At 52.2% G+C, this 24453-nt stretch overlaps 5 protein-coding genes across 5 annotated transcripts; 2 read left to right on the top strand and 3 right to left on the bottom strand.

Moving 5' to 3' along the window:
- Positions 1–1192: 1192 nt before the first annotated feature.
- AYO21_01089 (hypothetical protein) lies at positions 1193–12087 on the bottom strand (the record flags this gene model as incomplete). The annotated part of the gene is made up of 3 exons (XM_022651073.1): positions 1193–5912; positions 5967–6078; positions 7269–12087. The coding sequence occupies 3 exons, from the start codon at positions 12085–12087 to the stop codon at positions 1193–1195; spliced, it is 9651 nt and encodes a 3216-aa protein (XP_022516551.1).
- An 813-nt stretch (positions 12088–12900) lies between these two features.
- Positions 12901–14133, top strand: AYO21_01088 (hypothetical protein; the record flags this gene model as incomplete). The annotated part of the gene is made up of 2 exons (XM_022651072.1): positions 12901–12949; positions 13064–14133. The coding sequence occupies 2 exons, from the start codon at positions 12901–12903 to the stop codon at positions 14131–14133; spliced, it is 1119 nt and encodes a 372-aa protein (XP_022516550.1).
- Positions 14134–14749: 616 nt separating this feature from the next.
- Positions 14750–16075, bottom strand: AYO21_01087 (hypothetical protein; the record flags this gene model as incomplete). Its single annotated transcript, XM_022651071.1, has 1 exon — positions 14750–16075. The coding sequence occupies one exon, from the start codon at positions 16073–16075 to the stop codon at positions 14750–14752; it is 1326 nt and encodes a 441-aa protein (XP_022516549.1).
- A 624-nt stretch (positions 16076–16699) lies between these two features.
- On the bottom strand, positions 16700–18576 carry AYO21_01086 (hypothetical protein; the record flags this gene model as incomplete). Its single annotated transcript, XM_022651070.1, has 3 exons — positions 16700–17195; positions 17272–18185; positions 18385–18576. 3 exons carry the CDS (start codon positions 18574–18576, stop codon positions 16700–16702), a joined length of 1602 nt encoding a protein of 533 aa, XP_022516548.1.
- A 2754-nt stretch (positions 18577–21330) lies between these two features.
- Positions 21331–23057, top strand: AYO21_01085 (hypothetical protein; the record flags this gene model as incomplete). Its single annotated transcript, XM_022651069.1, has 5 exons — positions 21331–21526; positions 21876–21949; positions 22006–22388; positions 22489–22584; positions 22661–23057. The coding sequence occupies 5 exons, from the start codon at positions 21331–21333 to the stop codon at positions 23055–23057; spliced, it is 1146 nt and encodes a 381-aa protein (XP_022516547.1).
- Between the last annotated feature and the right edge of the window lie 1396 nt (positions 23058–24453).

Below are 24453 nucleotides of genomic sequence, written 5' to 3'. Positions count from 1 at the left end.
GCAGGACTGGAAGCCCCAGCAGCGTCTTTGTACTTTTTTTTTGCATTTTACCGGGGGTGGGCAATGAATGTGAGGATGGGAGGAGCAAGGCATAGCATAGCATAGCATGCATGGTATGGAATTGGCATTGGCATTGGCATTGGCATTGGCATGGGACATGCATGGGTATGGTTAGTGCTCGTGGTATGGCAATAGCATTCATTATGCATGCATTGGTTAGCCATAGCGACAACATGCACATAAGCACAACCCTAAAAGGGCATACATACACAGTTTACACTTTGCAGTCTACAGTTTGTGTCTGTATCTGTGTCTGTAGTCTACGAGGTCGAGCTTTACAAAGGTCCCCTGAACAGAACCGACAAGACGGAACGAACGCTCGCGTACCTTATCTATATATCCTATCTTACATCATATCTATCTGTCGATCTATCTCTCTATCTTATCCATACCTCTCTGCCCTATGTATGTGTGTGTACACTTTCTTGCAGTGAATAGACGTCTAATCAATCGGATACTCCGGGGGTCGGTTTCTATTCCAATCAACAGGTGGTAGGTAGGTAGGTAGGTAGTATTATGTTTGGTATAGCGAAAAGAAAAAAACAAAAACAAAAAAAAACAAAAAAAACCACCAAAAAACATATCGAGTACATGTGTACTGTACTGTACGAGGTATACTGTGAGTAGACAGACGGTAACAACAGCATAGATACAAACATCCATACATCCATATAGACATACAGACATACAAACATAGCATAGAGACAGACAAACAGACAGACAGAAAGGTGGTATCATTGGCACGGATAGAAAACGCCGATAACAACCCATCCACACGGATTCCAATACTAGCAAAGACTTGATTGACACAGGCAGACAAGACAGGCCACGAAGAGAGAGAGAGAGATAGAGATTACCACCGTCGATATACAGTCACACTTTCTCCGACTCCCCCCGGTAGCCCCGACAACTGCTCCAACTCCAGCTTCCTTCGAGCTTGTTGACCTCGAACTTCGGACTCGTCAACTGTGCAAATACTTTTGGTTCAGGTCGAGGGAGGCGACTTGGTCTCGTTCTTCACATCGATTCATCATGTCGTATTCGTCCATTCTTCTCCTCCAGCGCTTGTCACACACTCCCCCAGACTTGCCCCAGTCTCTTTCTAGATTCTTCCACCTAGTCGCCTGCTCATTCACAACTCGTCCTTCACATACTTGGTCGCGCTGCTCGCCGACTCACTCACCACGCTGGCTATGCTTTCCACGCTTTCGCTCACTGCACTCGCTGCGTCCGTCGCGCTCTCAGCCGCTTCTCTTGCTAGAGCAGCAATCCTGCTATTCGCACTCTCGACGGCTTCAAAGATCTGTGAGTTGATACTTTCCATATAACTCTGCTCAGGACCATAAATAGCCTGCGAGACCTTGGCAGTGAGACTCTCGACATTATCGCTGACTGCGGAAACCGCTGCTGCCGCATTCTCCGACACTATGGACGACGCAGATGCGTATGTATCGGCCGCCGCACTGGTCAATGATTCAACTGTCCCTGTAGGCGTCCCATAAATAGCAATGCTCACGGCATCCTGCGCACTCTTTGCCAATTCCGCAAACGAGGAAGACGCAGCCTCTGCATAACCAACGGGAGTACCATAGATGGCTTCACTGACTGCCACGCTGGCTGACGAGTAACTATCAGCCACAACCGAGGTTGCTTGTTCGAGTCTTCCTTTTGGTGTGCCATACACCTGTGCACTTGCTGCATCGACTGCGGCGTTCAGTTGTTCTGTTACTGAATCCAAAATAGACGAGACTTCTGGAGGAGGGGTGAAGTAGGAAGAGGCGACGGAGGAAACAGAGGATGCCATGGATGAGACTGAGCTGTACGCCTCGCCTGCCAAACTAGACGCCGAACTGTACCCTGTGTAGTAGGCGGAGCTGAGGCGACTCATGACCGACTCAGTGAAATCAGGTTCTTTGCCCACTATCAACTCCGAGACGTACGATTGGATGACGACGTACTGATCGTTCGCAAAGTCCGTGACCTGGGCAGAATATTCTCCAGCTTGGGTTGCGAAATTTTCATAGAAGGGCTTGGGAGTTCCGTAAATCTGTTCGCTCGCCTTCGCGACCAGGGCTTGCCAGTTTTCAGATGCCACGCTGGAAATCGATTCAACGGAGCCAGTTGGAGCACCGTATACGGCTGTGCTGGCCGCGTAGCTTGCTGCAGAGAGAGATGAAGAAGCGGCAGCGATCGCAGCATCATACTGTGAAGAGATAGAATCGAGTACACTCTGTGCTGGGGCCGTCTCCTTTTTGCCCATTGCCGATGATGCCGAGTCCAACAATGCGGACATCTGAGAAGCAGCCGCCGAGGAAGCCACTGCATATTGTGACGATGCCGCATGCAAAGCACTCTGATAGTAAGGGACAGGAGTGCCGTAAATGGCTGTGCTCGCCGCATAGCTTGCTGCGGAGAGAGAGGACGAGGCGGCAGAAATGGCGGCGTCATATTGTGACGAAATAGAGTCAAGGACGCTCTGTGCCGGAGAAGTCTCCTCTTCACCAAGGACAGAGGAGGCTGATTCGAGCATTTGTGACAATTGGGAAGAGGCGGCGGCGGTAGCAACGACATACTGCGACGATGCGGTCTCCAAAGCAGCCTGGTAGAACGGGGCAGGAGTGCCATAAACGGCAGTGCTGGCAGCATATGAAGCAGATGACAGCGAGGACGAGGCGGCACCAACGGCACTTGAGTAAGCTGCTACGGCTTCATCCCATAGGCTCTGTACCGTTGTGCCCGAGGATGATTTGAATGCGTCCAGACTCGAAGCAGCTGCTGAAGAGGCTTCCGAGTATTGGGATGCGGCTGCGTCAAGGAGGCTCTGGTACGCAGGCACCGGTGTCCCATAGATCCCAACAGATACCACGCTGGACACGCTGCTCAGTACAGGTGTTGGTGTCCCGTAGATCGCACTCGAAGCTGCCGCAATAAAGTCATCATACTGCTCGTGCGCTAGCCCAACGGCAGCATAGTAGTTCTTTCTCGCCTCTTGGAGATATCTCGCATGGGCAGGGGTAGGCGTAGCTCCGACAGCAACCTTAGCCTTCGAGTATTGAGCCGAAGCTGCAGCCAAAGAGTCTTGCAAAATTGACGATGCCATAGACGAGACAGACTCAAGAGGGTTGGTCTCCGGAAGTGCACTGGATGCTGACTTGCGGGCTGATTCAAGTCTACCGCTTGCAGCAGCCACGGCACCCGAATAAGCTGACTCGATTGAGGAAAACATTTGCTCATGAACAGGTTTCGGGGTTCCAGAGATCTGCTGAGAAGCGATCGATTTTGCGGCGTTGTAGTTATCCTCGGCTCTGCTGACGGCCTCGTTGTAGAGGGAGCTGGCTTGCAGAAACAACGACTCGGTGACAGGGGTTGGCGTTCCGAAGATGATTGAACTCGCTGCCGCCACGGCTTGCTCATATTGTTCAGATGCGGCGCTTGCAAGGCTTTCAGCTGTGCCAGTAGGCGTGCCGTACAAGGCGTTGGAGGCCGCTGCTAGAGCGCTGGAATACTGCTCACTCGCGACAGATGTGATACTCTCCACCTTGCCTTGAGATGTTCCGAACATGGCTTCAGATACTGCGCGGCTAACCTCTGCATAGCGATCACCGGCGTCATTGATCACGCTTTGAATGTTCTCGGAGAAAGTCGACTCCTCGCTATTGTCAAAAACGTCATCCAGAATAGGTATCGAGCCCTTCACCTCTGAAGCCATTGCACCTCCAAAGACTTTCGATACTCTGGTGGTTGCTGAATCTATAGCCGCGCTTACTGAAGGGAGTTCATTTGTTGATGATGAAGCAATGGACTCGAATGACGATGTCCCAGAACTTGCCGACTCTATCACATCTTCCGTGAAGTCCGAAACAGTCTCCTCTGCCTCAGAGAGCAGGGATTCAACCGTCACAGGAGTGCCTTCAACAACAGTTCCGGTTGCAGATTCGTACGCCTCTCCGGCAGCGGCACTGACATCAGACACGAGTGATTCAACAGGCTCCGCAATAGAAGATTCCAGCATGGAAGAGACTGACGAAATAGCATCGCCCGCAAACTCGCTGGCTGTCGACGTCGCGGACTCGACGGTGCCAGTACTGGTTCCTAGGGCCGCAGAGGATGCAGATGAGACTGCTACGGTAGCAGCGTCACTTCCCTGTGATAAAACAGAGCTGGCCGCCTCCACAGCTTCCGAGGGTGCGCCTCGAAGCTCCGAGACCAAACTGGACGCAGCTGAAACCGCCTCTGCCGGCATCGTTCGAGTTTCAAAATCGTCCGAGGAATCGCGGGCTTTCAGTTTCCATTGAGCAACACTTTTGAGTCTGACCAGTTCTTTCGCAGCGTCTTCGGTCATTGCCATGCATTCTTCCAGGATTTGTCGAGCCGTCTCAATTGCTGCTTCCGCTTCTGGACTCTTCATGGCCACGTCTTGGACCTCAATTTTCCATTCGTCGAGCGTCTTTCGGAGCTCGTGAAATTTCTGCCAATGTTTGTAGGTAACTCCTTCCATCCATGACCAGCGCATTCCAACCTCTTGGAGCCCGATGTCTTTGATACCATCTAAGACTTCCAATGTAGAGGCGGAGGCAGCCTCGAGTCTTTGGATCAAGCCTTGTTCAAAGCCCTGAGACCAGTTTCGGACATTTTGGGCGCGTCCCTTGATTTCAGCGCCCGAAGATCTGATTGATCCGAGAATGTCTTCTGCTGCCTTCTTCACAGCCTCCGCACTCGCATCGTCAGGGAGTGACGCAACGGTTGACTTGATCTTCGCTTTGACATTCTCCAACTCGTTTTCTACGGTCTTCTGCAAAGCGTTCGCCAATCCTCGACCAACTCCGTCAATGTCACTCTTGACAAGACTGTCGACGATGGACTCAACCCGTTCTCGTAGATCATCGCTGCCCTTGTCAGCCGCAACAGCAAATTTCTTTTGCCATGTTCGAAGGTCTTCAGCAATTTGCTCCTCTGTAGCAATAGGATATTCAACTGGCCGCTTCACACGTTCAACAGGAGTCGGCTCGGCTTCTTGAGATGTAGTCGTAGTAGAGGATTCTGTTTCGTCTTCGGAATCAAACAGAGCATACACATCATCCATTGTGTCCGTAGTCGCGCTTGGAGTGGCGGAGGCGACGTAGGTTGACTGGGTGTTATCTACCTCGTCCATGGCGGCTTTCAACTGGCGACTCTCCCGATACTTGGCAATCCTCTCATTGATCATGACCAGCTGAGGCCGAACATTATCGATGTAAAGACCTTTTACAAAGGGCCAGAACGTGCCGTCCATGAAAATGACGAGATCCGACCATGCATGTCGCAGCAGAGGATATGCAGTGTTCAATGCGAAATCTTGACTGAGACTGTATGCTTTATTTAGATGTGGCAGGGAGTATTCCACTGCCGGAAGAAGATGCTGTTGGTAGACTCGATAGACTTGATCTCGTGCTGGGGCGTAGTAGGGCGCAGTCTGTGCGATGACTTGGTCGACATGGGGTCCTATATTCTTCTCGTAGAACCTGGCAGCATTTCCCCGTGCCAGGTTAATTTGAGGCATGACGGCCTTTTCCCATTGCGCTTGAGAGTATGCCTTTGCGGCGTCGATCCGCGGAGCAGCATATTTCTCATAATTGACGACAGCGATTTTGGTCGCAGGTCGCACCACTCGGCTTTTCACTAGGTGTGCATATGGCTCAGCTTTAGCAACGTAAGGAGCTGCATATTCATCGTAATATGGTTGCAGATGAGGTTGGATGTATTCCTTTGCTGAAAGGTACGTTTCACATATTCGTGGAGAGGTATCGGTGAGGGTAGTCCGCGAAGAGGGACAGCTGAAGAGGATAGTGAGGAGGCAGTACCATATGGCAAGCCTACGGAGCAGTCAGAAGTCATCCTTTGACAAATGGATTGATTGTTAGACATACCTTGCCGAGGTGTTGAATAACCAAGAGGTCCAGCTCCGGCGAGAGCGTTGGCGACCAGGTTGTCGTGCAGGCGGTCCTACAGCGTGCCCATTGGGTCTGTCTTTGACACTCTCTATAGGTCTTCCATTCTCAACAACTGCCATCGCAGCTGATACGACTTTGAGGGTTGGTCCTCACTCCCACCCAGTGTGCTGATTGGACTGCCAACCTTTTGGAGAAGGAAGGTACTTCGGCCAGTGCTGGATGAGCAAATAGCAGCACCCCAAATGCCACCGATAGACCTGCACGACGTACTAGGAAGAAGGGACGTAGACAGGAATTATGGAAAGAGATGAAGATTTCAGAGCGAATCTCTGTGGTGTGAGAATGATGGCCGAGGAAGAGTGGTGAACGGGATGACCAGGTAAATGGTAGCTCAATTGCCGTCTTTCGAAAATTATGGAGGATGTCTGGGGGTGAGGAGACTTTGTGAAGCCTGCAAGCGAGTTAGACTTGCAGGGGGCAGTTCAAGCGTCAAGCTTGCGAGGCACAACTTGCAGCCAACTGCGTCACCCAGCACCAAAGTTGCATAAAACCTGCGACGCGGAGGGTAGCAACCAGTCACCACCAGGTAAGAGGCGAAGCACGGATGGCCAACCCCCAAGAACAAAGGGACCAGGGAGAAGGTGTTTGTGATAACCAGGAGATTAAGCTGTCAGATCGACAGTTGTATCTTCGATGAGAATGGATTCTTGGTGAAGGTCTGTCCCAGATCGGAGACGACAATGATGTCAACTGTGCACATGCTCCGCGGGCTCAATTCGATGACAACCAACGGAACGGGCGACGGTGGCTCTCAGTGGTGGATGGATGGTGCATGTCATACCGAGTCCAGGTGTGGGATGGACGGGGTGGCAAGGTGGATTGTGGGATATGTGGCTTTGCGGCTTTTGCTTGGCTGCGTGCCTGCGCTGGACAGCCACAGACGTGGTAACCCACCGTAGTTGTATAATGTCGCCTGTAAAATGCACCGTACCAATGCTTCCACGTGACCTTCACGCACGTATCTCATGGTCCCTTCCACCATGCCTCAAGAATACCGAAAGACACCATTCTCTTTGACCAAGGGTCGTGTTTGTATTTATATGCCTGAATCTTCTATCTCTAGAGCAAATCATGACTCATGTTCATACCTTCGCCACGCCCTGCTTGAACAGACACAGCGCTCTCATACTCACAAAGCTATCTCCTTGCCTTTCCCGTTTGACAAAGCCTCACTCCTCCACCTTGGCTTTGGTTCATGAAAATTATGTAACCTCTCACCGATCAAGTACACTTCGTCCCTGATCTTGATCCTCCAGCTCTCCAGTTTTCTCCTTATGTATAGCAATCCTACATAATTGACCATCAAGCACAAGAAAAGCGGATACGCAAAACGGTACATCCGAATTTGCCTTCCTCGATCGGAAATGTGGAAGATGCCGATGATGGCCCTCATGCAAGTAAGAGGTGCAATAAGGAGTGTGATACAGATGATCGTAGCCGGGAGAACGAAGGCGCGGGACGCGAGAGGGATGTCGGCGTGGAAAATGCCGTTGCGAATGATCCCGCGAAGAGCTCTGGCCGGCCGCACAGTAGGTGGGAGGACGTGAGCCAGGATGCGGGAGATCAGGCGTAGGAAAACGAGGCCGATAGTCCATGATTGGAGGATGAATATCGTGGCTGGCGGGAAAGGCTTGGTGGTTGCTGGTCCAGCCGAAACCGTCGGGGCCGAAGACGAGGGCGGTGAAGAGTCGCGGTTGAGCTTTTGATGACTGAGGACTTCGAGCAGGTCAAAGATCGGAATGTGAATGTACAGCTCTACCACCAGAGAGACGACGAACGGAAGAATGAGGGTGGTGAATATCCCAAGGTATGTCAGGCCAAGGACATGCAGCACCGAAGCGAGAAACTGCTTTCCGGACCATTTGAATTTCTTTTGCAGATAAGTTCGAGCCGGTCCGGCGTAGGCGATTGCATACCCGACCGCTGCAAAAATGTGAATACCAATGGTGAAAGCATATAGATCATTTGGTGGTTGAGTAGATTGCGAGAGGACTCGAGTCAGTTTGCGACCGACAATGAGAGGTCCCACAGTGAACGCGGAGCCAGTCAAGGCGGCGAAGAACCACAACAGGATCACAAACGATGTAATTCGAGCTTGGAAGTTCGGAGGAAGATAGACCTTGGTGAATTGAGGGTTTTTCTTGCCATGAGGGGCGAAGAATAACTCTGGCGCACCATCCACCCTCTCATTGTCTTCTGTCACTTCAAGAAAGACTTGTCGGCCCTTGGCGATGCGCACAGAGTCGGATGCAGGTGCTCGAACATAGCGTCCGTCACGTTTCGGTTCTGCCGCCGCATCTTTGGTGAATAGGTTCCACGGAAAACGGTTGGAGTGGCTGAAGGTTTCTTCTTTGCGTTCCTCCCCGAAAAGAAAGTTGGTCAATCTCAACCACCTGGCACATCCCCGAAACCACCACTGATACATTGCGGAGATCTTTTTCGATGGCTCGGCCCGGCGCAAAACAAATGGAAGTAGAAAATTGTAAAAGATGATGTCGACCGGGAACGACAGCCTGGGTTCCGGAGTCGACCATTGAATCGGGAGAACGACGCCAAACCAATCTATCGACCATACCACGCCCCCAAGACAGACAATAACCAGGCCACCATATACCAACGCCGAGAATGCAATTTTGCCCAGTTGTGCTGGGACTGGTCGCTCTAGAACATCGCGCACCGGGTGAAACGTCGGATCGTCAGGATCTCGAATAAAATACAGGACTCCTTTTCGCATAATTTTCCGGCATATTGATACAAAGAGGGCGAAATGAAACATGTAACAGGTTCCGATGAACCAGTGAATGAATATTCCGGTCAAAGGGGTGCGCATCAGGAAGGCGATGCGACTAGCAACAGTGGCGTCGGCAAACAGGGGAAGAAGCGCCAGATCCAGGAGCAGTCCACAGTACAAAGGAAAGACCAGCATTTCGATACCGATGATGACAATGACTTTCATCACTCCACCTGCTTGTCGTAGCGAGTCCGCAAAATAGCCCTCGACCCTTTCGCCTTCTTTCAAGCCAAGGATGAGATGAGCAATCTCGAGGAAGACGATTCCAGCAATGGCGAAAAACGCATAACCAAGCAAAATTGTGAGGATTCGGTCTTCTGTGCCCCATTCAGCCAAAGAAGGATTCATCCCATCTCCGTTGCCAGAGGATGGCGAGCCCAGATCCGTGGACAGGGAACGCAGATAGTTCGTCGCATATTCACAGAGCTGAGGGATCTTCGCAAGTTGAGTAGGAATAGATCTCAAGGCATACCAGAAGGAGGTCAACATGGTATCCGAACTCTGGCTGTTCCTAGTCAACATTGTTTGACCCTGGGCGAGCGTAAAAGCGATCCACTGGACTGCTGTATATAGGCCGGTCTTGAAAGAGATGAGTGCTTGGTGTGACTGCATCGAAAACGTCGGCAAGTCGGGCTTGAGGCTAAGAACTGCAGCGGAGAGAGTTTTTTCCAAGCGCAGACCGCTCTTCTGACTCAGATCAAGGCTGAAGCCTTCCAATGTGGTGGTGTCGATGATGCCGCCGAGTCGTGGCATGGCTAGAGACATCATAGTTTGCATGATTTTTATAGGCTGGTTCAGGAGAAAGCCGGTCAGGCCGACCACGAAGAAAATGATATCAACCACAATATCCGCCGTTCGTGATAGGACGAATAGTGGCGCCTTCACCAACATGCTGGTAGGACTTGAGAGAAACAACAGTGCAATCTTGCCCCATATATAAGGACACCAGACACTAGCCGCCAAGGTCACCGTGATGAGGAACAGGGAGAAGATGACATTCTGAACCATGCCAAAAATCGGTCCTTCCATGCCAAGAAGTTCCAGGATGCCATCAAGATCTTCTGCGTCGTCTTGATTAGCCTCATTGAGATCGACTCCAAAGAGCATGTTAGGCTCCCTCGCTTCTGCAGGTCCAGCAGGTTGTGCCTCGATGGCAATAGGAAGCGCTTGGGCAGGTCCCGCATCTCGGTTTTGGATCGGAACGAAGGGAGCTTCTGCATCGACATCTTCCACAATGCGTTCCTCGTCCTGGTCCTCTGCGCGTGGGGCATCGCCAGGCTCTGCACGAGGCTGTTCGTCGGCCTCAAAATCCGTGTGCCAGAGCCAATATGATATCTTTCCCCATAACGGGGTATCCTCAAGCGGATTTTCGTCCCCAGATATGGGAACTTCCTCAGCCTGAACATCATCTGCAATGTTGAATGGGACTTCCTGGCCTTCACCATCAAATGCGGCAGCCCCTGACGGCAGAAGTTGTTCCGCATCATTCGAATCGGGTGTGGGTATGGCGGGTGCATCTGAATCAGACTCATGTTGATCAATGCTCGAGACCGATAGTCCATTCGGTGCATCGTCACCCACATCTGACACCTCTGCAAACGACACTCTCCGGCTAGAAGTCTCTGCTGGTTCCAATTCTTCTTGTCTGAATGGCCGATACTCTGAGAACTGCAGTCCTTCAGATTCGGAGATCTCGGAAGTATCTTCAGGATACCAGTAGCGCTCCATACGGATGGGAGAGTCCTCGCCACCATCCGCATCGACGAGAGGAGGACTTGGAGTCACTAACGGAAGATAGTGATTAGCTTCGGTGTCGTCAGCGCTGTGTCTTCTAAATAGTTGATTCCAAGGTTCATTTGTATCCACATCGTTCCCCCTTGGATTTCGCCAGCGACCAGGCTGCTCCTGAGCAGTGCCGGCAATAGCTGATGAGCTCTGCGACCTAGTCCTGAAAATTGGTCTTTCAAATTCAGGTCCAGTTCCACTAGACACATCATCGTCCGTAAGAGCATGACGTGGGGACAGCGTTGGCGGTGTCGTTTCCTCTCGAGGCGTTTCAGCTGCAAGACGCTCTAGGGCTGCTATCTCATCCGCGATGTTGTTGCCGAAACGAGGAACGCGGTGTTGGTTAGGAGGTGGTCTAGGCGGAGCTACCTGATCAGGAGGTAACTGTGCTGCCAGATCCTCCATGGCAGCTATTTCGTCTGCGACATTATCCCCAGCACGGGGGACACGCGGTAGATGGGCAGGCAGATGTGGTCTCGCGTCGTCAGCCTGAGCATTTTCGTCCGGGTCGGGCATATTCAGGATCGGCTGTTGATTGATGACCCATTCTCGGATCAAAAAGACGAGGATGAATGCGGCAACCAGCAAGACACAGATCAGCTGGCCTTCGATCACGTCGACCGTGATATGGTTAGCCAAAGGAGAACTGGACCATGACGATATAAATTGAACATCGGATAACAGTGACGGATGCCTCCTGGTCGTTGGAGAAAATTCCCCGACGGAAATCTGGTCTTGTCCAGGGGTATCGGTTTGTCTCAAACGTAGGGTGAAGACGGATAGGATGAAGCGAAGTATTTTGCCAAACACGCTTTGACCAGAAAACAGCCGCGCAATGTCAGCCAAAGAAATCTGCATCGGAGGAAACACCAGTTTTATCTTCTCAAGTTGTTCAGGAACAGTGAAGTTCAGGGAGGCGGCAAGCGAGGCTCCAGGGCTGGCATCCGTGCCGTTTGTATTCGACGAACGGTCGGATATGGCTTGTATGTTGGACTCATCCACCCAGTCCCCATCTGCAAGCCAGAACAAGCCTCTCCATATCTGCCGAATGCACCAAGGCAAACAGCAGGTCCAGATGATGCTCACCAGCAAGTAGCGGGACCAGCGAGCAAACTCGGTCGCCCCATGACGAGCCAGTTGGCGCAGAAAGAGGGGAAACGGCAGGGTGGCGGGCATGGACCGGTCATAGAGTTTGGTGAATCGAAAAGAAGTCTTGCACAACTCGCAGTATTTCTTCTGGGAATGCGAGAGCCACTCCATCAGGCATTCTTGGTGGACGAATTTGATGCTGCCAGAGCATTTGCACGGATAGTATAGAGGTTGTGTGCTGGTGCCTTCGCCCCGGCAAATACGACAGTAGTCCTGTCCTTCTTCATGGCCCGTTGTCCCGACAGAGGTCCTGCGAGTGGCGATACGAGGCAGGGGGTTGGGATGTCTCTCTTCGAAAGGATCGAGCGGCATTTTGTCTTGTACCGACAGGATTGGAATTCGGAGGGTGTTTCAACGATTTGCATGTCGGCCAGGCGATGCAACTCAAGCCATCGCCGGGTAAAGAGGGAGGGAGGAAAAGGCGATGACAGTTTCAAGTTGTCACTGTCTCTACTGTCAGCAAACGAAAAGCCTCGGGGCGGAAGGTGAAGATTTGGCGGGTTGTTTCTTGAATAGACAAACGGGTTGAGGATGCAGCGCAGTCTAGGCGCAATGTCAGTGATGCCCAGTTCCGGTGCTAATGATCGTCTCCGGTCTGTCACGTGCTGTCAATTGCCACTACAGTGGAGCATATTGTAACTGCGTCCAAGTCACTGACTTCAATGCTGGTCTGTGCGTCTCACTCCCTTTGTTCGAGGAAGACTCCTTCCTAGGATGAGCTTCATCCTTGCTCTGCCTTGTACCCTACACGCTATGTTCACCCGATGTCACCAAGTAAGGAGCCCTTCAGCTCCCAAGCAGGCGAGATACGAGGAACTCGGGACTAATTGGACAACCGATGACTCTCGCCTACAAGGTGGGAGGCCTCATTTCTCCCTTTGCAGATAAAACATGCCCTCTCCGCTTTCCTCTGCCTCCAGAAATGTCCCTCATGCGTGCATCTTTTCACAGCGATGGTTGAGAGTCTAGAACGTGTCATTGGCCCCGGGAACGGCTCTCCGATCAGGATCTCAATAACTCGACCTGCAAACGGCCTCCGTTTTCCAAGCTTTGTCTGTCCAGCAAAATAGCAGTAGGGAGTTCCCGTGCGATGGCTGATCCAGTATTGCCGAAACGGCGGAAAGCATGGCACCCCAAGGCGAGGACAGGGTGCAAAACCTGCAAAGCCCGCCATGTGAGATGTAGCGAGGAGAAACCGCAGTGTCAACGGTATCACAAGCTGCCGCTCCCGCTGCCTAGATTGACTGGCTAACCAGCTAGATTTGTAGTTGCATCAAACTGGGCAAAGTCTGTGGCGGCTATGCGGACAACCCGAAACCTTGGATATTTGAACCTTGGAGCGAACGTTCCGGTCATTATCGCGGGAGTCAATCCGCGAATGATGCTTTGGAAGGACCTATAACCATTGTGTCGCTGTATGATGGCGTGTTTACATCTCCCTATTCGACTGCCGAAGCTCAGACAGCCTTGGATTTCTGGCTCCGATTGACCACTCCAGGGGGCACCGATTGTCCGGCGGATGCGATACGAAACACTCTCGGGCGGTATATTCCACAAGCTGCATGGCATCTTGATGTCGTAAGGCATAGCCTGCTCTCTGCTGCATCAACGGCACTGGTGCTTGAGGCTCGAGCGTCGAATTGGAGCCTAGAATTGCAGTCAATTCTCTCTAAGCAGTCAGTTGTCCACATGCATCTGGCCATACAAGCCGTCCTCAAGGAGAGACAACCGTCGTTATCCACAGTGCTGGCCGCAGTGATGATCGCTGTTGTCTGTGTCTGGACCGGACGCTGGGAGGAATACAATCGACACATCAATCACTGCCGTACTCTCGGTCGCGCGGTCCGTGCGAAGGGCGAGTTTGTTGACGCAGATCTGTTGATTTCTATCGACACCATGTTCCAGGTCCTACAACCATTCCCACCGGTCTCCACCGTGACGAAGGAATCTCGACTGGAGTATGTGGTCGCCGTCCTCACCGCAGCCAAGGCATGGTTTGATGATTCCCTCCCCGAGCTCGAGGAAACATCTGTGTGTGAGCCTTTGAAGACTGCATTACGCGCTTACCGCACGAGGACGATGTGGACGTTGCGTCACTGGCAGAAGTTCGACGGTCAGGGTAAATCACATGCCCACTTTGCCAGCCTCACACAGTCGCCCTTTGGCCCAGCGGTAAGGCATGTGCAACAGTATATCAACGACCACACCGACTTCGACCTGGGCTTGCTCACGACACAGCTCACGCTCGGCTTCAAGTCGACTCTACTATATGGGGCCTGCGGGAACGCTCAGAGAATGCGGGAGACGGCCATCGCTTGCCACGCTCCGATTGTGATATTGGCCTCTGATTCTCTCTGAAGTGAACTGTCGTCGTCGGTGGAGGCGGTCAGGGACGAGACACCGCCGCAGTGAAAAGCTTTTTCATGCTAGGCTACCAAGCTCATCGCGTCGTTGAATACTCTCGCTGGTCCTAGTATATTGAAGAAGATAAAAAGGTGTGAGGTTCTCTTGAGCAGTACATAGTCGTAGCGGTGCTAACAATATCCGAAAACTTCCTGTCATCCATCCCATCATGTAATCCCATCGTCCACCATCCATGTCACTTTGATGTAGGATCTGAAATCCAAGTAGCAGCAGCCGCGTGCGCTCAACCAGACATCATTCAAGCAAAATCTATATAGGTGTCCCGTAACATTCGTTCGTACTTCATTGCATGGTAGTCGGTACATAAAAAACGACAAATGGAATCTAGAATCTAGATCATGACCGTCACATCCCATCCCAACCTAGACCAAAAACTTGGGACGTTTATCCCTTTCTTCCCCCCCCTCCCCCCCCTCTTCAGGTGGATGGGTGTCGACGGCGATATCGATAAAGGGGGGCGGAACTCACTCTGAACCTATGTAGCTAGGTAAGGTTATAAGAGTCAGACGAAGCCTGGGAGTAGGACTTTCAAAGTCTTGTTGCTGGGCTCTCAAGCGCCCCAGCTGCCCCTCCAGGCGACTTCCAACTCGGACTCGTCACCTGCCAACTTCCTTTTCTTCTTGGCGATGCCGTCTCTGACGCACTCGGCCACGTCCTCGGGGTTGGTGCCGCGTTTGCGACGCTCGACGCGTTCGTCGCCCAGGACGGTGTCGTTTGCGATCAAGTTGTACACGTCGGCGATGCCTTCAAAGACGCCTGCCGTCCCACGCTGGCCGTGGCCGTTGCCGTTGCCGGTACCGCCGATGAGGGTGCCGTTGGGGGATTGGTGACGGGCGTGATTGTCGTGGTCGGATCCGTTGTGAGAAGAGGGGGAGGGGGCGAGGACGGCGTTGGTGAATCCGCCTTCCTCGGCAAACGTCTCGTTGATCTGGCGCATCTCTTCCACCCAGCGGTACGCCTTGGGCGGCATGCTCACCAGGCCTCCCTGGGCGAAGGCGAGCAGCTGCGGACTGAATTCCTGCAGGTGCGCCTGGAGTTCCTTGAGCACGCCGCACGTCTGGGCCGTGGTGAAGGACAGGATCGAAAGCGCCGTCATGCCCTTGGTCAAAGCGGCGAAACACGACTTCAACGCCGACGCGGTGCCGATCTTGGGGCCGACAATCCGCATGTTCATCAGCTCAATCATCGCGGGAGTCAGGAGCTCGGCGTGTTTGGGCCCGGACACGACGATCGACGGCTTCTTCCAGGTCTGGTCCGGTTTGAGTGATGGAGGGGCCCCGATGATGCCGCCGTCGAGGAAGTCAATCGGGATCGGGTCCAGCTCTGGCTCGGATTCTTTCTTCGGGTGAAAGGAGAATGTGCGCGAGATGGACAGTCTTCGGGGCGAGGCAGGAGTCGATGGTGTCGAGAACATGGAGGCGATGGATCGGGCCGTCTTGGGACTAATGGCATTCATGTCGATGTACGTCAGACTCGGCGCCTGCGATACAGCCGTGGTGCCTCGTCGTTCGCTGCGCCTCTTGATCGCCGTCTGCGAGCGGCAGGCTTCCAGCGCCCTTCGAGCCGTCGCTATGGCATCCCGAGGAGGCACGATGCTCAGGATAATGTCCGCCTCGGCCACGAGCTGTTCGTCCGATTCCAAGGAGGTGATCTGCGACGACTTGATCCGGTCAAGGGTATGTTGACTTGAGGGTCGTTCAGCAAGGAGTCCAATGTCATCTGGGTGAGAATCTGAAAACACTTGCCTTCTACCTTTGGCGACCGTGTAGACGGTGTAATTGTGATGGCGGAGAAGCCGGGCAACCCCCATGCCCATGTCACCTATCGAGAGGATACCTACGGCGGGGGTGATTTGCGTCGACGACGAGGTGGCCATTGTTCTTCTGTGGAGGGCTAAAGGGGTGGGTACAGGGAGACGACAAGCTTGAGGGTTTACAGGCTGAAGAGGGCCAGGGGATGTCGATGAAGTGAAGTCATAGATGATGAGATGAACTGAAGCGTGTCGCCTGACTCTCACCACCTGCCAATGTTGCCCATCTTGGCCTGGCATCCTGGGCGGTTCCCCGCATCTTGATCCCGCAACGCGGACCGACTCTTGCGTGACTTGAATTAATAAATTGCATCCCTAGTTAGAATTATCAAGGTAACACTCATTGGCCTGTCAGTGGCCAGCAGGACAAGACCATCTTTGAAGTGTCCTCGACAATATGCATGGCAGTAAAGAAATCTAATTCATCTATCCGTCTCCAAGGTCTTTGTATATTCTATTCTATGTAGTTATATGCCCAGCAAGTCAAAATCCAAACGCTCATGAAAAAATCATGTTGCTCAAAACGCGATCAGATGCTACACAGCTTTTGTGCGCCGTGATTCTCTCACATGTATCACATCCCCTGCTGCCGCCCACAATCTGTCGCTCCTCCTCCCCCATCAGGTATTACATTATTGTATAGTTAGTGGATATGATATTCTTTTATCGAGAGACTCGTTCAGTGGTGTGTTATATTGCCGAGACCTTAAAGCTCCCAGGCACCTGCTTCTGGAACACGCCGGTCGGATCATACTTGGCTGCCACTCTCTTGATGAAATTGACATTGGTCGTCCCGTACGATCTTAGAGGGTTCTGGTCCTTGTCGGCATAGTTGATGTACCTGAATGCCACATTGCCATTCCTTGATTGCGCGTATGACTCGAGGGCACGTGCGTACGCTGAGACCGCATCGTGGGCAGCCTGTTGATATGCTGCGTTCTGGAAGCCGACACTGCCGACCCATAGAATCGAGTTCCTGTTCAACGAGTCCAGGCCGAGTACGTTGCCGCCTTGTCTGGCTCCGATCTCGGCAAAGAGCGAGGGCAAGGGCTGTAGAACACATTGGGAGTTGAATTTATCGGCACCAAGGGTGGATTTTAACCTTGCGACCAGTTCATCGTGCAGCGCGAGTGCTTTGTTTGCGATGTTGACGTCGTTGTTGAAGGTGAGGGTGTGCCAGATAACGCTAGATCGGTTAGCAATGTTCATCAGACAATATCCCATGTTACGGAACAACAGCGAGGCTGGAGGGAGAAACTCACCGGTCATCGCTTGGATCCTTGAATTTCTCTCCGATCTCGCCGAGGGTAAGGAAATCCAGGTCCCGCGCGATAGCCGGCACCTGGAGAATCTCCCTGAGAGCAGTCGCATTCTCCACCCCAAGCGTATTTATGGCAAAGGTCCCGATTGAAGTTTCCCCCGGCATAAAGGAGTTGTAAGCCGCCAGGGCGATATGGGCGTTGTCAGGATTTTGGCGAAGATTATTGATGAAGTTGACTAGAGCCGTTGTGACTTGAGGGCCGACCGACTTGTCATGAAGGTTGAAGCCTCCCCAGGCAGTCGTAAGAGGCGTACTTGTAACGTCAAACCGGGTAACGATGCCATAATTCGCCCAGCCTCCTTTCAACGCCTTCCAGAGATCCCGATTCGAAGTACAATCAGCGTGGACAATCCGTCCATCGGCAAGGACAACTTCGAACCTGACCACCTGGTCGCAGGCCAATCCATTCCGGCCCGACAAAAATGAGAGGCCACCACCAGTCAAGAACCCTCCGATCCCAACACCAGCATCACGGCCGCCAGTAACGGTGACTCCAAGTGGTGCAAGAGTATTATAGACGTCTCCCCATCTTGGACCAGGTTGAATGGAAACGATCTTGGTCTGAGAATTATAGGTCACAGCTGTCATGAGGCCCAAGTCAATTGTCACGCCGTCTTTGATGTCGCTTCCGCCTGCCCACAGAACATGCCCGCCACTGCGAACTGCGAACTTGGCCTTTGCCCTGGCCAAGGCTTTTACCACTTTGGAGACGTCGGCCGTGCTTCGTGGCTGAACGATACATTGTGGTCCCAATGCGGCGATTGGTGACCAGTAAGACGCCTCGCGTGAGGCGTAGGCGGGGTTGGAGGGATAGAGCAGCAGAGAACGAAGACCTGCGCTCGAGAGGGCAGAGCACTGTGTCACTTGTTAGTCCCTTTACTTCTGATGAAAGCTGTTGCAAGCTTCATCAGGGCATAGCAGCCACCATCAACTGATCAACACAAGTGAATGTCGACGTCGGCTTGGTTTCTCTCAGTAGGTGGGAAATGAACCACCATCCATCCACACAGGGTGAATTAATGGTGTGGTGACGGACGGAAGTTTCTGGACTTACACCATTGGATGAAACACTCTGTGTCGAGACACTGTCGGTTGTCGCAGAGATTTCCAATTGCTCGATCGGCGGCGAGCTGTCCAATACCTCGATTGGCGCAGAGAGGTCTAGTTCGTCGGTTTGCGCAGACACCAACAGGCAAGCTGATAGCACCACCGCTAATCTGGCAGTCCAGAAAAACGTTCGAACCATCGTGGCGCGTATAGTCGTTCAAGGGTTGAGAGTGATGAGAACGACCGAATCCTGAAGGCCACAAAGTCGATGCTGGAGTTCGTCTTGCAAAAGCTGGAAAATCATGTACTATGTAAGAACTGCCACAGAATACTCGGACCGACCAAAGGGTGCCTGATAGGAAGTCCCATGGCAATGTACTCGGGACAAATCTAAGGAGAAGCCACAGGACTTCCACAAGTGCATTTAGCTCCACCCTTGAAGCCGATGAGTCGGTCTTGCCGAAGCCTCATACCTTGTTCATCACAAGGAGTGTTATAGCTTGCCGTCGCTTAAGTGTTCTGAACTGTTGGAGGAGAAACATGATTTCGTCTAAGTATTTCCAAGAACCTCAATGCAATAATCGTTCACTTGTCCTCGGCCTACGCATCTCCGATGGTGCCGGTTTGACAGGAAGCAGCAGCAATGCAAAACAGCATAAATCACTTGGCCGTGCCAAGTAGGTCAGATGTCGTTTCTTGCAGACCTGCAGTGGGGGCATAGAGATGGCGCACTAATGATGCCTGTCTCCCACGTATTTGTACACAGTCCTATGTAGTTTCTGCGGGTTTTGGTAGTTCGTCACGCCACAACGGTCCCGAACTGCTGTGTGCGAAAGTAGTGAAGATCTGTAGGGCCGAACAATAGGTTGGGAGAAAGACGGCGGCGGCAACCAGGCACGACTACCGAGTTGGGTGCTCTGATCCTTGCTCTGCTGCTTGCTCTGTTGTGCGTTGAATCCTTTACCTAAGGGTTTGGCTCGACCGAGCCTTTCTCGGGCACATGAACCTCGTCCACACCGTGGCGGATTCCCTCCCGGTTGTGGGGACTTGGGGCCGAGGTCTCTCTCATTCGATAGTCCATGTGTAGTGTGAGTTCGTGGGACCAGGGGAGGGACGATATCATGCCAAGAATATCGGCCGCAGGGGAATTACTTTGTTCCGGCCACTGGCAGTAACAGTGTAAAAGTCTAAGTCAACAGCAAAGGCACTAGTCTGTACCAAAACGCGGCCACAGACCTTGTCTAGCAACATTGGTCTCAGGCACTGCCTGGGATGTGCCTGGCATTCCCGCGTAGTGCGGTCGCAACACGGAGTCCGGCATCTGGAATGCCCAAAAGCTAATTGTACCGAGTTTGTTGATCACCGTCTCGAGATCAACGTCACCACGGGGACTCAACAAAGTGACGCCCACCTATGCAACCTGTTCTCCCACCAAGAGCCATGCCCACGAACTCCTCCTTGTAGGATGCCCGAACACCTAGCAGAAGCGATGAACCATGTGAAGCATACGGCTGCGCAGGTGGTCCAGGATATACCTATAATGCTATGCACAGCCGACCGACCCAAGTACCCCTGGCGCTTGACTTGATCCAGCGGTACTTGATATCTCTTACGACTCGTAGCCGGGCTTCGTCCATGCCTTGGCAGGTACGATCAAGGATCGACGCCAAGATAAAAGTCTGTGAGACTGGTGGTTTACTCCGTACAAGGCACTATCACCACCTTGCCAGTGCTACCGTCATGGCTAATCTCCCCTTTGATCAGCTTCAAGGTCAGTAATACGAGAGCTAAAGTTTGAGCTAAAACTCACAGGTTGCGGACTGTTCGGCGTCAGGGAGTTCAATCCAGGCTACCCACGGGCACTGGCAGGACTTGTATTCTCCTCACCAATAGGGGGGAAGAAGGAGTCAAAGGAAAAGGCCCTACTAGTACAAAGTTTCTCGTCAGAGCCCGAGTCGCATCCTGTGACTTGATGCTCTAGAAAAACAACAAGGAAATGCTTTCTTGTCCTCACCGCTAGTCCAAGGCCCGTGCTCGTGGGTATTTGACAATATTCTTCTGACTGTCCTGCAGGAGGGGATTCCAGCGGCCACCAAAGACTAGAATACAACAGACGGAACGGACATTGTTGGGTTGTCAGATTCCCATATGTATTTATCGTGGAAAGTCATATTTGGGTCTCTACCGGTCCACAGAAGCTCTACCTCGTATGCGGAATACTCTGCCCTCATTCCCGAGAGTACGATCCTTCCCCGGCATTCTCCGGTGTAACCAGGGATCTGGTGGAAGCGACATGTACACTCACTTATCACGCTTATGGGTCAACCCGCCCCGAGACTATCAGAAGATCTACTAAGACTATTGGACGTTGTTGCCTTGTCGTTCTGTAACAGCAGTCGTTCCACGCAGAAAGAGCGCCGAGGTAAAACCGAGGTGGATTTGATTAACAATTCCGCGCTATGTACGAGGTAACAGTACGGTGGCGGCGAAGTGAAGACTAAGGGGCACCTCGCGCGCCTTGTGCAGCTCGTGGCGTACTGGTCTAGTGCCTGGCAGACTCAGTACATGGCTTCCCCGTCTTAGGGGAGCGACGGTGCAGTCCAAGTCTCCAAAGGCCAACTCCAAGAATACTGTACGAGTACATAAAATGATCCCAGCCATATTATGTGCCCCTACCAAGTAAGTAAAACTTGGAAAACAACAACCCCCTACCGTGACAAGCCCCCATCCAACACGAGGTGAGCTGGGGTCATTGCACTCCAGGTCTTGACCTCCCGCCATATGCCAATGGCAGGCTCCTTTTCCTGTCCAAGGAAGGGGAACCGTTGACACTAGATGGGACGCACAATGCACATTTAGAGACCAGGCCTCCCAGCCTGGGGACTCATGAACCCGACAACTGTCACACCTCTTCACCCACAGGTATTCTTGCCAAAGCGCCCTGATATCAGCCATGGCGATGGTCAATGGAGTTCTCGTCGCCATTCCCCCACCCGAGGGCTATGTGGTCGACTTTGAAAATCCCCAGAGACGATCACTCCCGGCGATATACATCATCGCCGGAATCGGAATGTTCCTGGCTCTCCTGTTTCTGGCTCAACGCATCTATGTCAGACTGCGCCTCTTCCACGCTCTCGGCCTTGACGATTGTACGTTGAAACAAACTCATGTTCTGCTGGCTTAGTCTATTCGCCATCTGGTGCTGACTTCAAGGGTGTGTTGGGTAGATCTGGTGATTCTAGCTTGGGTTCGTCTCGTCATGCCTCTTTCCCAAGTTTTCATGGACGTTTTGTGGCCGCCCAAAACCACGGTCCGACGTGGTGCAATGTAGCATCGAGAGAAGAATCACCTCTTGATCAGGTCGACTACTCTTACCCTCATACATGAGACTGACGCGATGTTGACATAGGCACTCACGGTGGTCTTGCAGATCATGATAATAAGTGAGTGGATGTCTGTTGATCAGTCAAGCTTGACAGGGATTGACCTACATGCTAGGGGGCCTCATTCGAAAAGAAGCCGCAATACACGCCTGGGAGATGCCAATTGCCAGTTTTGCCGAGTTCGTAAAGGTACTGCTCCTCTACAGAGGTCAAGATGCTTTCCTTGTTACTGACGGCAAAGTTAGTATTCGGCGTACATCCAGCCGATGGTCTACATAGTTCCAACGATGCTCTCAAAGATGGTTCTCCTCATATTCTTCCTGAAGTTGGGCAACCGGCAAAAATGGTACATATGGAGCATCTGGTTCACCATGGCCGTCACTGTTGGATCCAATATCGGGCTGCTCCTCGCTCTGGCTTTTGGCTGCAACCCCATCCGGAAATCGTGGGACATCACCGTCACAGGAGGATCTTGCATCAACTTGCAAGCTGTGTACAAGTCGATCGCGGCCTTCGGAATTGTCACCGACGTCATGGTCTTTTTAATCCCAATTCCCATGGTCATTGGACTCCATCTCTCCCGAGCGAAGAAAGCTGGCCTTTTCTTCCTTTTCGGCCTTGGCTCAGTGTACGGCTGTGTCCCTTTGCTTGTTTCTACACAATCTCTGTCCTCTTCCTGCGGTGCGGTCTGGGTGCGCTGGCACTGACAAATCCTTCTGGGTTAACAGAACCGTTGTGACATCTATTGTCCGGCTCTACCTCCTCATTCGAGACTTTGGCACACTCGATGCTCCCTGGCCTGGCGGACCCGTTCTTGTGGGGATGTAAGTATTTTCGACCCCCTGCCCTAGTCCAATGCCGAGGATTTGTCGAGACCTCTTTGCTGAGTGGCTTCATCAGTTGCATTGAAGCCAACCTCCTCGTCATGTGCGCATGTATCCCGACCCTGAAATACTTTGTCCAAGTGGTTGCTCCCAATTTGCTGGGCGCCAGCTCTGCCGGGAGGAGCAACAATACCAACTCGGCGGGCCGGGGCCCGACATACATTCTAGGCGGCCAACGAAGCGGCAACAGCACCCGTCCCCGACCAAAATCACAAAACTACCACGGCTTTGACGACGGCGACACGGGGTACCGCATGGGTGCGTTGGTCGAGGGCGGAAGATCTGTCGAGGTCGACAATAGCTGGAGGAACCACCATGACATGACCGACGACAAGGACCGGGACGATGACAGTGCAAAGGCCATCATTCAGACAAGGTCTATGCAAGTCCATTACGAGAATCGAGGTGTCTGAGGATGAGACAGGGGGGAAGAATATCGTCCCCATCCCACGCCTTGAAAGAGATCGAGATTGGGCGACTAATATTGGGGGACGGAGAAGAACGTGGAAAGGCTGGTGTCCTTGATGAATGTCTCTTGTCCAGAACTCCCATCCGGGATTATGGTCAAATATGAGACTCGAGTCAAGTATTAGGGCCGTCGTTGGCCCGGCTGGTCATACTGGATCAACAGGCACTGACTATGTATGTATTTGTACAATAAGTGTCATTTTCCCACTGGTGGTTCTCAAAGGTCACAAATAAAGCCTTGCGTTGTACCCCCATGGGAAATCCTGAAAGCTTTTTTTACCTGTACAAGTCCTGACACAACGACACATGATAGCAAAAATAGGGCCAAATCTCAACCTGGTGTCGCTAGTGTCAGAGGAACATAGTACAAACCACTACGTACCTACAATAGCTATGTGAAATCATGCCCCGGTGATCAATAGAAGCAGGTAGGTAGGTAGGTAGAGTAAATACGACCGAGTCAATAGTGAATTCTTTATTGCCGTTTCTCGTCAGACTATGGTTCTTACTTTTTGGATATTGGGTCGCTGGCTAAACTACTTAGTATTCAAGGGTTCAGAAAAATGAAAGAGCAAGTACGAGGAGAGGGGAAAAAAAAGAGAAAAAAATGTTGATGAATGGAAACCATTCTCGACGGAATTGAGCCGAAGGCGGGACTCGAACCCGCAACCTTGAGGTTGGTCTTTGCTAAGAGCCACACGCTCTACCGATTCTGAAGTGGTTGTTAGGACGGCTGCTTCAGCTGTGATGAGCTGGGAAGAGGAACTTACGAGCTACCCCGGCAGTGCTGGGTGATTGTTGAAGAACAATTCTGCTAAAAAATATATAAAGATGAGAATGTGTGTGGTGGGGTTGATTCGAGGGGTTTGAGTCATGGGCTTGTTTCGGAGGCGGGGCGTAAGTTATGGCGTCATCAGACAATTGTTGGCTAACTACCGAGTACTAACTAGTAACTCGGCATCATCGGTGTTTGTACCGAGAAATAATTCTTAATTCGGCTCACTCACGCCCACGGGCTCACCTGCAGAACAGCGACTCGAGGGCAACAGAACAAATGGAAATAGGCTATACAAGCGACGAGGTCAACGGAGCTTCCGAGAGCCGTCGGGAGACGCTTCGAGACTCTTACAACGACCTATTCCCCTCCTACTGACTCTGGGGTAAGAAATAACCAACCCCAATTCTCATAGCCAGTGAATCAATGGGTTCTCGGCGCTCGATCGGTGACAATTCTCCCGAGAGGGTCAAGCCGGCCTTCCTCCGACTCTGTCTTGCGCAAGACTACAATTTCTCCAATAGAGTGCGTTGTGATGACCACTCATTGAGGATGTGGTCACTTCT

Source organism: Fonsecaea monophora, assembly GCF_001642475.1.
Source record: "Fonsecaea monophora strain CBS 269.37 chromosome Unknown Scaff4, whole genome shotgun sequence".
Lineage (NCBI taxonomy): Eukaryota > Fungi > Ascomycota > Eurotiomycetes > Chaetothyriales > Herpotrichiellaceae > Fonsecaea > Fonsecaea monophora.
Note: the sequence above shows the minus strand (reverse complement) of the source record. Positions and strands in the feature narration are given on the sequence as shown.